Source organism: Phalacrocorax aristotelis, chromosome 2 (assembly GCF_949628215.1).
Source record: "Phalacrocorax aristotelis chromosome 2, bGulAri2.1, whole genome shotgun sequence".
Taxonomy (NCBI): domain Eukaryota; kingdom Metazoa; phylum Chordata; class Aves; order Suliformes; family Phalacrocoracidae; genus Phalacrocorax; species Phalacrocorax aristotelis.
Window position 1 is genome coordinate 62,288,372 of NC_134277.1, and position 14,515 is coordinate 62,302,886.

General features: G+C 41.2%; 1 protein-coding gene across 10 annotated transcripts in view; it reads right to left on the bottom strand.

Annotated features, from left to right (window-relative positions):
- Positions 1 to 4,622: 4,622 nt before the first annotated feature.
- Positions 4,623 to 14,515, bottom strand: part of TNS3 (tensin 3) — a 238,425-nt gene continuing 228,532 nt past the window's right edge. For 9 of the 10 annotated variants that reach the window (XM_075083812.1, XM_075083809.1, XM_075083808.1 and 6 more), the window contains 4 exons: positions 10,038 to 10,206; positions 8,960 to 9,028; positions 8,771 to 8,797; positions 4,623 to 7,767 (listed from right to left, as the gene is read on the bottom strand). In XM_075083812.1, the coding sequence (XP_074939913.1) occupies positions 7,623 to 7,767; positions 8,771 to 8,797; positions 8,960 to 9,028; positions 10,038 to 10,206 (410 nt within the window). In that variant the 3' untranslated portion in view covers positions 4,623 to 7,622. The remainder of the gene's footprint in view (positions 7,768 to 8,770; positions 8,798 to 8,959; positions 9,029 to 10,037; positions 10,207 to 14,515) is intronic. The other variant, XM_075083811.1, reaches the window with a different exon arrangement.

The following is a 14,515-nucleotide window of genomic DNA, read 5'->3' on the forward strand; positions in this document are numbered from 1 at the left end:
GAACAGATATGGGTGGTTCCAGGAAATAACCCAGAAAAAATAAAATCAAATATCAAATCTGGATGTTCTCCAATTAACTAGACAATGTGAGACCAAATATGTATTTGACAGGAACAAATTCATATCCACAAGTCTCAGTGCATGCACATACCATATACAGTTGGTTTGTCACTACATGATCAATAGCACCTTCTGGGATTTTTTTAGGTAGCCGCTTTCTGAGGGAACAGACTGACAAGTTAAGCCATATTTCCTCATAAAAATCCTTCACAGAATTCTACATGCTATTTTCAAATGCCTGGTACTTTCTATGGAAAGAGACTAAAGCGATCAAAAGTTGCCCGAGAGCTTCCACAAGGATAATGATTTCATCTAGCAGTTACTTTCGGCAGTCGTCCTTCTTTGTCACTTGGAGCAAAACATGTTTATAGGTGAGAATATGGCTGTTAGTTTGCTATAGCACTCAGTTATATGAGTGCATTTTAACTATTTTCATATGCAGGAAGAAGTTTGTGTGCTGGGAAGCTTCCTGCTGAGGACTGAAGGCTTCCTCTCATCACTTGTGTGTCCTAGGTATAAACAGCTATCATCCACTTCAATGGGAGTTTCACATTAGCTTGCTAACAAAAAGGCTGGAAACTAGTACTTCAGTAAACAAAGCAACATAGTTTATTTTTACAGCTGGATTATTCTACTGCAGTAATCAAGCACACAAATTTCCTGGACCAATTCTGTCCCACATTTTTATTCCCTATCCATAGCGCATTGCTTCTAAGTTTGTTTTCCTGTATTTTCTTTCACACCTGCCATTTGCTTTACAAAGAAATCACAACTTTTATATAATACAGATGGTAACAGGAGAAAGCCTAAAAGTCAGATTTAATTATGCAGGGTATGAATAGTTGTAGATTAGAAGAAATTTGAGGACAGTGTACACAATACCAGAAAAAGTAATTGTTATGTAGAAAGCAAATTCTGCTTTTCAAGAACTCTTCAAAAAACTCTTTACCAAAGATATTAGAAGATTTTAATGACGAAAATGTACTTTAATGATTTTAAAGGCTTAGTTTTTTTCAAAGGTCATGCAGGAATTTGAGATGAATCCATTTTTAATGACTGCTTAGATTACTAGGAGGGCACAAGCAGTTGGTTGCAACCTGGAACAGTTCTCATATAACACCACCAAAATTGCATACCTACGGGGTAAAATACCAGCTGCTTGTGGATCATAGAATCATAGACCATAGAATGGTTTGTGTTGGAAGAGACCTTAAAGATCATCTAGTTCCAACCCCCCTGCCATGGGTAGGGACACCTTCCACTAGACCAGGTTGCTCAAAGCCCCATCCAGCCTGGCCTTGAATGCTTCCAGGGAGAGGGTATCTACAGCTTCTCTGGGCAACCTGTTCAGAGTCTCACCACCCTTATCATAAATAATTTATCCCTTATATCTAATAAAAATCTACCCTCTTGCAGTTTAAAATCATTACCCCTTGTCCTATCACTACACTCCCTGATAAAGAGCTCCTCCCCATCTTTGCTGTAGGCCACCTGTAAGTACAGGAAGGCTGCTATAAGGTCTCCCCTGAGCCTTCTCTAGGCTAAACAACCCCAACTCTCAGCCTGTCCTTATAGGGAAGGTGCTCCAGCCCTCTGATTATCTTCATGGAGTCAGCATGGCTTCATCATGGGGAAGTCATCCTTGATCAACCTGGTAACCTTCTGTGATGAAATGACTGGCTTGGTAGATGAGGGGAAAGCAGTGGATATTGTCTTCCTGGACTTCAGTATGGCCTTTGACACCGTATCCCATAACACCCTCATAGACAAGCTGTTGCTGCAGGGGCTCAATGAGCAGACAGTGAATCGGATTGAAAACTGGCTGAATAGCCAGGCCTTGAGAGCGCTGATCAGCGGTGCCAGGTCTAGTTGGAGGCCAGTAATTAGTGGTGTAGCCCAGGGGCCCATACCGGCTCCTGTCCTGTTTAAAATCTTAATCAATGACCTGGATGATGGGGCACAACGTACCCTCAGCAAGTTTGCTGATGACACAAAACTGGAGGAGCGGCTGATACAGGCTAGAGAGGTGTGCTGGCAGCCAGCATGACCTCGACAGGCTGGAGAAATGAAGTTCAGCAAGAAGTCCAAAGTCCTACACCTGGTAAAGAGCAAACCTACACACCAGTACATGCTGTGGGCCACTCAGCTGAAAAGCAGCTTGGCAGAAAAGGACCTGGGGGTCCTGGTGAACACCAAGTGGAACATGTGCCAGCAATGTGCGCTTGCAGCAGAGGAGGCTACGCTACCAGTATCATGGGCCACATTAGGTGAAGTATTGCTGGTGGGCCAAGGGAGGTGACCCTTTCTCTCTACCCAGCACTGGTGAGGCCACCCCTGGAGCACTGTGTCCAGTTCTGGGCTCCCCAGTACAAGAGAGACATGGACATACTGAAGAGAGTCCAGTGAAGGGCCACAAAGATGATTAAAAGACTACAGCATCTCTCCATTGAGGAAAGGCTGAGAGAGCTGGGACTGTTCAGGCTGGAGAAGGCTCATGGGGATCTCATTAATGCCTGTAACTACATAAATGGAGGGTGCAAAGAGGACAGAGCCAGGCTCTTGTCAGTGGTGCCCAGTGACAGGGCCGGAGGCAGTAGGCACAAACTGAAATGCAGGAGGTCTCCTCTGAACATCATGAAACACTTTTTTACTGTGAGGATGACTGAGCACTGGCACAGATTGCCCAGGGAGGTTGTGGAGTCTCCCTCCTTGGAGATATTAAAAAACCATCTGGACATGGTCCTGGGCAACTTGTGCTAGGTGGCCCTGTTTGAACAGGGAAGTTGGACCAGATGAGCTCCAGAGGTCCCTTCCAACCTCAACCACTCCGTGCTTCCACAAATACTAAAACATTAAAATTGGTATAAACATTTGGGCTCCGTGCAAGACACTAAATGTCTTCAAAGGAAGGGAATAGTCCTGGTTTGATATCCCTTGCAGTGACATGTAATGCAAATCCCTTCTCACTTATTCAGCAAGATCCTTAAATTCCCCTTTGTCCTCTTGGTAATCTGCCAGACTTGCTAAGTCTCCTGCAAGCTTCCTGTTTCTGACTTATATGTTTGAGAACTTCTTTAGCTATTTGCCCTCATAATTTCCTTTGTGCACAATGCCTGATGTAGTTTACACTATTGTAACCCTTGTGCTAGGTGTCAACACCAGAAGCAAAGGAGGGGTTTAGGCTGCCTATCTAAGAGTTTTCTAATATAAATATTTTAAAAAATAGAAGGCAGCAACTTGTGCCCCTTTTGAAGAGTCTGGCTGTTCACTTTGGGGTCCCTCCAAATAAATCATTTAAGTGACAAAGAGTAAAAAACGAACAGGCCTCTGTACCCTTTCAAAGACAAAAATGTAAGGGCTGAGTGCTGACTCGTTTAGCTTTGCCAAAGGAAGACTGAGGTACACAAGGGGGGTCAGAACTCTTGCTATAAATACCTCGGGGAGAAAACAGTTATTCATGCTAAGAGACAATGCTGGCACAAGAACAACTGCATATAAACTAGCTGTGAATACATTTAGAATGAATACTGAAAGCAGATTTTCATCCACTGGAGCAAAGAAACCCCAGAGCAGCCTTCAAAGAGGAGCAAAAGCAGCACACATACGCACAATGGCATCCAAGTTCAAGAAAAAGAGTTTACAGGAGACTGGACTCTGACACAGAAGACCCATTTTTCTGTTGCATCCTTGTCATCTCTTCCACATTATAATTAATTCCAATAAAAGACGAATACTTTTCATTAATAACTGTCACGTGTTACGCCCATGCATAAACCTCACGATGGTCTGTAGTGATGAATGACAGTCAAGCACACTGAATGAAGAATTCCTGTCAGTCTACACCTCATAGAAAAGGCATCAGCATGACATACCAGAGTTTATCAGTCTCAGAAATAATCCCAGTAAAGCATATATGTAACTCAACATTCATTGTGTGACTGACGCACAGGTTTTGTACCCAGAGAGCTATTTCAGCTAGGGGTTAGATTTCTCACCCCCTTCATGCTCCTCTGGAAGTTTTTCCAATGTAGTCACTGTGGAGGCACAGTTAAATGGGTCATCTCAGACAGTGACAGACAAACAGACATGTCAGAAGGTGACATCATATACTCTTCCTCCTTACACTGAAATATGCAATGCAGGCAAAAGGCACTTTTATACCATTATAACTGCAAATGAACTAGGAAAATCATATGCTTCAACTAGACTTGAACCATTAACACAGACTCATGTGAAGTCAAGTCCTTGAAAGAAATCCTTAAGAAGCAGAACTAAACCCCTGTTTCAGCACACAACCTATTCTTACTTCACCAAGAAGGTTTTGCTATTTAGCTGGTTTTGAATGCCAGAAGGCAACTTTCTTTCGAACAGACTGCCCTGTAACATTGTGTTGTGGAATTTCACATTCATAATTTTATTATAATCTGAATAGAGGCGATATCTGAAGAGGAGTGAAAATGACTATACAAAGCATTTATAGAACATTCATTTACATACTGGAGACCTTCTGATGCTTCTTTACAGTTTCAAGAAAAAGGAAAAAATTTTCACTAGTAGGTAAATCCAAGAAGGAAACATTAAATTTTTAATGATACTGTTGGATACACGGAAGCCATTTAATTAGAAACATGGCTTTTAGCATTTTTGTAGTTTAACACTGTACGATTATAGTAGTACATTTACTAAGCAGGTTAATAGGAGTCTGGCTAAATATGTGTTTCAACTTGCTGCCATTAGTTATGAAACTGCATATACACATCTACCAAAAACCTTGAAAGTGCTGTATTAACTATTTAGTCTTGTATTTGCCATGAACATGTTTTGTGAGTATCTTTCCACATACACTACACAATGGTACATACTGAGCTATTTTGCTTTGTGCATTTTTTAATTCATTAAAAAGCAGAAGCACATGGCAATATACCATCCAAAGGAATGCATAATAGAAAACCTCCCTTAGAAACAGGGCAACTTCTTTTTTCCCACTTACCAAGTAGAGCTAAACTCCCAGGAAACACCACCAGGAGTGTCAGCGTTCAATTCCTTATGCTCCTGAATTCAGCAGGCCTTGAGAAAGCACAAGGAATAAAAAATAAGGCCCTGAATGGAAATGATAAGACATAGGGGAAAAAAGGCACTTTATTTTCAGCCCAAAGGCTAACACTTGGTGTCTAACAAGACACACTAAAATTTAAGTATCATCTACAGAAGTGAAAAAATATAGTAAAAAATTCCTCCTCATTCCAATGCTCACAACACATCAGATTTAAATCTAATTGAGATGTCAGCTGAAGGAATTCACTGGGCTCCAACTGGCTGACTAGATTAGGCAATTGGGTTCTTGGTGCATCAAAAGAGTATAAAAAGTAAACATGTACTCCCATGTTTCAAAAAGATCAAAGCTCCTAAAAATAAGAACTGCATTCTTTTTTGGATGGTACATAAACACCATTTAAGTAGTATACCTCTGTGTCAGAAGAACAGAATTATTTGTTACAAATCAGAGGCACTTGCCTTTGTTGCTTCAACGGTAGCTGCTACACTTTGGATTGCTTCACCCTTCTACACACATCCAAATACCCACTGCTACTAATACACCACTTCCTGGTCCAAATACATTAAATTTAAATCTTTCTTCTCTCTCCCTCTCTTCCCCCCCCCCCCCCCCCTTTTAAAAAGTATAAAGTTGTTTACACAAAAGTCACAGTTATACAAATAATTTGGTAACACTTTGGCTAGGGTCACTGAATAAGACTTCCATGGTCCTAACACTTTAGGAAATAGGAAGAGAGCTGTTAAAAAACAATCGTAATTTATACAGGACAAACATAGCTCAAATTGGTGGAATCTTCATACCATATAGCCCAACCACAGTTTCCCATTCCATTTAACCATTATTTAGTAAAAGTGGATAAAAGGATTAAATCCTCCAAGTGGGTACAATTACTAGTTAATCCAGTACCTCATCCATCGCCAGGCTATTAGTGTACTGTTGATAACCACACATCAAAGAAATAGAGGCAATGAAACTTTTCAGCACTGTCACACTGAAGCTGCTTTAGTACCATCTGTTCTGATGTGGGGGTCTAGTACTGCTCTTTTTGGAGTGAATGGGAATTCCACAGTAGACCTCAGCGGCGTACTCTCCTCGTGAAGGTTTCCACTGTAACCTACTGTATCCATTTTCTGTAAAGCTAACTAGCACTTTGTTATGCATTTAAAATACCAATGCGTTTAGAAAGATACAGAGATATGTACAAGTGTGATAGTTGTAGAAATCATGACATAAATGCTCTCAAGAAATGGGACAGAGTAACAAAATAAATTCCATTCCCTTTCGGATTTCCTGACTCAAGGAATTATTAAAAATACATTATAAATCAAAAGCAGTTCCTACAGATTAAAAAACCCACCAAAAATCCCAAAACTCCAGTAAAAAGGGGGCCAAAAGAGTGCACAAGTATAAGTATGTATTAGGTAGGGGTACAAATGTTACTACCAAAACAGTATTGCAGAGACAGGAAATGGGAAGTATCTTGTCACTGTAAGACCGAAGTCAAAATATGAGACTCTATTGTCTATAGCAAGGCACAGGCTATATACATTTTTACTTATGCAAAATAGCACTGAAGAGACAAAGCTCAACAATGGTCTAGTTTAAGAATATCCATATGACATATCCAGATCTGAGATCTACTATAAATAACCTGGCACAGGTGAAAATATATAAATTATAAAATTTTCTTCTTTCCTTTTCCCTCGTTTTGATCCTGTAATTATTAAAATACAGATTATTCCCTTAGTTCTCTGTATAAAAAAATATTAATACAAAAAACCCCAGTTATAGATTTCCACGCAACCTTTTTTTTGTTCTACCACCTCTCCCATTTAAAATTTTTCAAACTAAAACAGCCCAGCCTTCTTAGCACTAAATACAGAGCAATCTCCCTGAATATTCCACATTGCTGCTCCTTTCTTATCAGAAATCAACTTGCACAAACCTTCTCTTCACATACGTCTTCCCCTTTCTCCATTCAGTTCCCATCACTGATCACATAAAGACGACGGGAAGAGCAAATAGTCTTCCCCAGACTATCATTCTCTCAAGAGCATCTTTGCAAGGCCTATAGCTACCATTGATGCAACTATGGCAAGTGTCTTTGTGAGGGTTATACAAAACATTTTCTGCACAAAAAAGTAGCACAGCCTAGTGAGTATTTCTGCTCCAATAAATGATGAGAAACAGCATGTGAAAATGTATTAGAAACCCTTCAGGAGAAAAGTTTTTCATTTATGCTTCATTCAGGTATGGACTACATGGGTTTCGGTGGCACCCGGCTTCTTTTGTTTTGTCCTTTGATATAAAACAAAGAAATAATGCTTCGTCAAGTCAGAGGCATCTTCAAAGAAAAGGCTGAACTCTTGCAAACACAATGCAGATAGACCATCCTCTGCTTTCCTTCTTCGGAATGACAAGGTTCAGACATTGCTGCTGAATAGGCTTTCTCTCTCTCACAGCACTTTCCGTCAGTGAAGACCTCTGAGTCAAGGATGGAAAGGCATCAGATCTTCTTCTGAGATCCGATCATGACCTTTGATACAAAGTTCACAATGGCACTGGCAGGTTGCTCTGGATCATGCTCTGCAAACAGGTGGCATATGTTGTCTGTGGCACTGCCTTGCTTCCTGGCAACGAACCCAAATACTCTGCAAGGGAAACAATCCCAGTATATCGGGGAACAGACATGCATTGTCTCATTTCATAAAGCAAAAAAGATACAGCAGAAACCAGAAGCACAAATCAGACTTGTATCTGTTCTGATGGACAAGGTCCTGTGTGACTGCTAAACACAGCAGTCCAGATGCACCAGCCAACTCAGGAGCTCCTGAGTGGCTCAGGATAGCCAGAATCAGGGAAGGAGACTGTTCCCTTCCTTCTACTCTGCCTATATTGCATCCTGTACTGTTTGCTGTCAGACACATGCTGCTGACCCTGGGGACATAGTTAATCTGATTCAATACTGCTGTTCTCCTACCTGCCTTGGGGGGTATGTGGTGTGGTGTGTCAGGAATTGCCTAAAGAGAGATTTTGAGGGCCACACATCTCAGTGGACAGAGTACTGAATATAGGACTTAAGCCATCTATTTCTGTTCCTTTCCAGAAACCAGCACCTGAGCAATCTCTGTTTAGGTTTTTCCTTTTGGTATAACGGCACAATGACATTTGCCTTCAACAGAAAGCACTTCGCAATCCACTGGTAATTATATATTTATGCCACACACTAGTATTACTAGGAGTGTTTTCATCTATGTGCCATGTATTGGATTTTTTTTTTTTAAAGCTATCAGTCTAAGTGAGACAAGTAAGCTTGTGTTAGTGTTGCTGGACAAGTGCAACGTAAAACTGAGTAGCAAATGGGTCTGTTTTCATTTCTGAAACTTTAGTCAAATCAAAGGCCCATGACCTAAATAAACCTCACTAACTCTGGCTCCAGACATCCCACCACCACATAATTAGGCCCAGACTTGCAGAGGTGCAGAAGAAGTAACTAAAGTCTAACTACAGCAGGCAGAAAGACTTTTGTCTCTGAACAGCTGCCTTCCCTTCTACATCTCTGACAAAGATAATTTAGAATGCTAAGAAACTGATCACTGTAATGATATTCCTAAAACATTCTGTTAAAAGAGACTCAGACAGGTGTCCACTTACTTTGCAGAAAGGCCATCTTTCACCCATCTTGTTGTCCATTAAGAAAGCATTAAACAAAAACAAAACAAACAAACAAAAAAAAACCCATTAAAAAAACAAATGGAGAAATAAAAATGAAACTTATGTTAGGTCTTTTTTTTGGTTCAACAATACAAACAACATATTAGAAATACTGTTTGTGTTCCTTACTTTCTGTCCTGTGGATCCAAAGCACAGAAAATAACAGTGTTGACTGGATAATGTCGCCGAAAAAAGAGTCTGGATAGGAAGAAATAAAACAAGTTTTAGGAATTGTTAAGATGCTTAAAATTTTAAACAATAAACAGATCTGAAAACGAAATCATATTTAATCTAGATTTAATAATGATGATACATTCTTTTTACTATCTCTAAGTGACTTTGAAAGGCGCCTGAACTGCTCCAACCAAATAAATCCATATTCAGAATAGTAACGTCAAGTTTTTGAACCAAAAGGAAACTGACCCTCAAGCTAAGAAAAAGAATTAGAAGTATGAAATGTATTTTTTCTAAAAACTGGCCATTTAGATACTATGTCAGCGGGAAATGCAACTTCTTGGAGCTTGTGCGTGATTTGATTATATTAAGTTTCAAAATATAAGTGCTTTTAGGCATTATAATTGAAAGTTTTGTCCTTGATCTGCTATTCATACTTGCAGATCCCATGGAACTTAGAAGTCTGGCACTTTGGGGTTTTTTTAACCTATAATGAATTCCTGTTGTCCCCCCTTTGTTATTGGCAGTTTTCAAATCTTAAGACTTTGTGGTAGCCTTAATAGCATTCAGTACAAAGTAAATATAAATTAACTTTTTATCATAGTGTTTTACAGGATATACAAAGCACCATTTCAAATACTGGAGATACACAGCTCCTGCTTAGGCCAAGTCTGTTCAGTGATACTGGTGAAAGATATCAATAAGATAATTTATTTCACCAAATAGGTTGAGTATCAAATGCCGGCAAAGCCATTACTTTCCCTTTTTATAATAAATAACAACAATGAAAAAAATGCCATGGCAAAGTGACCTTCCAGAGGTAAAAGCTGCCATGTGGAAGTAATGTTCATCACTTAAAACACTCATTCTCCAGTACTGCGGACAGCTGACACTGTCACCATCATTCTTTAGACAATCCTATTATCCCCTGCAACAGAGACTGCAGAACGTAACTAGGAAAATCAAATCAACAGCAGCCAACACTGGTTGGGGACAAGGCCGGATATTCCCTTCCCATCCTTCTTTTGCTTACTTTCTTTGATTATCAGTCAATGTGATTCCCTGTGCAGACACCTTGAAATGGACAACGGTTGAAATAGGAGAAGGATCTTGCATCAGCGTCAGACTCAAGGCTTTCTGGACTGCCTGGTAGCCTGTGAGGGACTCCATCTCCACTGAATTCAGATACCAAACATTACATGCTGTAATGAAAGAGGGGAAAGGCTTTAAGAGGTCATTACCCAACAGCAAGCAAATGGGTATCTTCTAAACAAAACCAAACAAAATATAACTTTTGACCTTCCTTTCCACTACAGGGAAGACTGGCAGCAAACTATGAAACCTTCTACATGTCCCTCACCTTGTCCCACAGTTGCTTCATAGTTTAAGACTCCAATTTTGGAGGACGCAGGCCTTTTGCTGGCCTTCTGTTTTTAATACCTTTATATTTAAGCCAATGACTGTATTTATCTATTACCCACAGATCCTGACATTTAAATATATACAAGACAGCAGCAGAGAGGGAGGCCACTCATAGGTACTATGACAGCAAAGACATTCTTGAAGAATGGGGATATTTTGCTTTTAAATTCAATTACAGCAGCCAATACGAAAATACACATTTTTGCAGCATACATTCACACATTTTACACTTTATTTAAGCTATATTCAGAGGAAACGACTCACTTGTTTGGCAAGACAAGAACCCTTTCACCCCATAAAGAACTGAGGGTTGCTGCAATGCTCACTTCTCAATAATTCCATAGTGTTTTGCATGTTTAGCGATTTTAGGGTAAATAAAGCAACTTCCACATGGAGAAAGATTACTGACTTATGTATATTTAGGTCTATCCTTTACTTCAGCATGCACTTATTTTTAAAAGCCCTATTCCTCTCCTAGACATATTAGTAACTTGTGAAGCATCTCTATAAAATAGAAGCTCATTGGTTTCCAAGGCTACCGAACAGTTAATTTTTTTAATCTGGTTTCATATAAAATCTGCAGCAAGCACTATGAAAAGAAGTGTTAATATTATATAGCACTTTATAGTAGTACTATAATACTGTATAATACTACATAGTAGTACATTGTAACAGTGCCATATAGCACTAACTGAATTATTCACATGCTTCAATACTTTGGGACTGTGGTATAAAGTCAAATTTACAAGCAGATGAAGAACATTTCTGAAATTGAAAAGCCCTTTTAGTCTTATTCTACAGCACAAGCAAGAATGATTAAACACATCTGTAGCTAAACATTGGTACCAATAGACTTTGTGTTTTGGTAAAAACATTTGTGTAGGTATCCAGGACAGAATTTACAACTCTGGCAGCTGACACATGCAAATTACCATGCTAATATTTCATTTATTTAGCAGTTTAGCTTGGCTTGCCAACCTTACTATGAAAGCAAAGAATAAATTAAATCTAACAGCTTCTCTTTTCATATGGCTTTTCTGTGATCTGACTAAAGCTTTTTCCTATGACTATGTAAAATACACACTAGACATTGGCGCTTTCAAAACAACTAAGCAATCACAGAGTTAAAGACTCCATAATTGTAAATTTGATTGCAGCATGATGCTCAGCCCAATAACTTCAAGCTCTGGAGACAGTCAGCAAAAGAAGGGATCCCGAGATTTATTTTATTTGATTTCTAAGTGTGAAATGTCCCAAACGTATTTGCACATTGGTGTGATAGTTTCAATAACCTTGTCTGAATCAATTACTACACAATTCATGCAGAGAGATATTTAAGATGATGAATGGCAAGTTCAACGAGGCCTTCCAGGCTGAACAACTTTCTGTCATGTCTATCCAAAGTTGTAAATAACGTTCTAAACCATAAGCTCTCCTCACATCATTACTGTGTATGTTTGGTACAGATCTAAACCTCTTCATAATCCTGTGAGCCTTTCCCACCACAGGAAGCTTGCCTTGTTTCAGTCACAGTCCTCACCACTTCCGAGACCCAGATGAAGGGCTTCCCTTCCTCGTCTGCCACATTTTGCACTGGTGCCAATAGACTGTGTTCAGATTTTGCTTCTAAATGAAATAGCCAAGCATTTTGTCTAGATTTCCCTTAATGCGATAACTCAAAAGCAGCCACCAAATATGTTAGAATCACAGAATCATAGAATGGTTTGGGTTGGAAGGGACCTTTAGAAGTTGTCTAGTCCAACCCCCCTGCAGTGAGCAGGGACATCTTTTACTAGATCAGGTTGCTCAAAGCCCCATCCAACCTGACCTCGAATATTTCTAGGCATGGGGCCTCAACTACCTCTCTGGGCAACATATTCCAGCACTTCACCACCCTCGGTGTAAAAAATTTATTCGTTATCTCAAGTCTAAATCTACCCTCCTCTAGTTTAAAACCATTACCCCATGTCCTGTCACAACAGGCCTTGCTAAAGAGATTGCCCCCATCTTTCCTATAGTGCCCCTTTAAGTACTGGAAGGCCACAATAAGGTCTCCCTGCCGCCTTCTCTCCTCCAGGCTGAATAACCCCAACTCTCTCAGCCTTTCCTCATAGGAGAGGTGCTCCAGCCCTCAGATCATTTTTGTGGCCTTCCTCTGGATCCACTCCAACAGGTCCATGTCTTTCCTGTGCTGAGGACACCAGAGCTGGATGCAACACTCCAGGTGGGGTCTCACCAGTGCAGAGTAGAGGGGTAGAACCACCTCCCTCGACCTGCTGGCCACGTTTCTTTTGATGCAGCCCAGGATATGGTTGGCCTTCTGGGCTGCAAGTGCACATTGTTGGCTTATGTCCAGCTTTTCATCCACCAGTACCCCCAAGTCCTTCTCCACAGGGCTGCTCTCGATCCCTTCATTCCCCAGCCTGTATTGATATCAGGTGTTGCCCTGACCCAGGTGCAGGACCTTGCACTTGGCCTTGTTGAACATCATGAGGTTCTCACAGGCCCACCTCTCCAGCTTGTCCAGGCCCATCTGGATGACATCCCATCCTTCTGGTGTGTCAACTGCACTGCTCAGCTTGGTGTCATCTGCAAACTTACTGAGGGTGCACTTGATCCCGCTAAGTCATTGATGTTAAACAGCACTGGTCCCAGTACAGACCCCTGAGGGACACCACTTGTCACCAGTCTCCATCTAGACATTGAGCCACTGACTGCCACCCTCTGGATGTGACCATTTAACCAATTCCTTATCCACCAAACAGTCCACCCATCAAATCCGTATCTCCCAAATTTACAGAGAAGAATGCTGTGGAGGACTGTGTGGAAGGCTTTACAAAAGTCCAGATAGATGATATCCGTTGCTTTTCCCTCGTCTACTGATGCAGTCACTCCATCATAGAAAGTCACTAGGTTGGTCAGTCAGAACTTGCCCTTGGTGAAGCCATGCTGGCTGTCTCGAATCACCTCCAAGTCCTCCATGTGCTTTAGCATAGCTTCTAGTAGGATCCGTTCCATGACCTTCCCTGGCACAGAGGTGAGGCTGACAGGACAGCAGTTCCCCAGGTCATCCTTTCTACCCTTTTTAAAGATGGGCACAATGTTTCCTTCTTCCAGCCCCCAGGGACTTCACCTGACTGCCATGACTTTTCAAATGTCATGGAGAGTGGCTTGGCAACTACATCAGCCAATTCCCTCAGGACTCTGGGATGCATCTCATCAGGTGCCATAGACTTGTGTATGTTCAGGTTCCTCAGGTGGTCATAAACCTGATCTTCCCTTATAGTGGGAGGGGCTTTACCCCCTGGTCCTCATCTTGTGGTCCATCGACTCAGGAGGGGTGAGGAGAGGGTGCCAGTGAAGACTGAGGCAAAATGTTGTTGAGTACCTCAGCCTTCTCTGCATCTGTTGATACTAGGTCACCATTCTTGTTCATCAGAGGGTGTACGCTTTCTTTAACCTTCCTTTTCGGTTGACGTACCTACAGATACAAGCCCTTCTTGTTATTCTTTGCATCCCTTGCCAAATTCAGCCTCCAGCCATGCCTTGGCCCTCCTGACCCCATCCCTACACAACCAGGCAGCGTCCCTATACTCTTCCCAGGACACCTGTCCCTGCTTCCAATGCCTATGCAGTTCCTCTTGCTCTTTAGGTTGACCAGCACATCTTGACTCAGCCATGCTGGTCTCTTCCCTTCCTTGCCTGATTTCCTACACCCGGGTCTGAGACCTCTTGGGCTGTATGGAAAGTGTCAAAGATCTGCCAGCTCTCTTCTGTTCCCTTGCCCCTGAGGACTGTTTGCCAGGGGGTCCTGCTGACTAACTCCTTGAATATCAGCTGGAAGTTTGCTTTCCTGTAAGTGAAGTAGATTCCTTTATGTCTGTAGCACAAAAAATAATGAATCTTTTTCAGAAGTGCTGGAAAGTGACAAAATGTCACCTTAAAAAAGGAAATTACAGTTAAGGAAAGATTTAAGAACATCATGTATGCCTGATGGGGTATTGAATGACAGCAATCCCATAGAATCACAGAATTTCTCAAGTTGGAAGGGACCCATAAGGATCAAGTCCAACTCCCTGCTCCTCACAG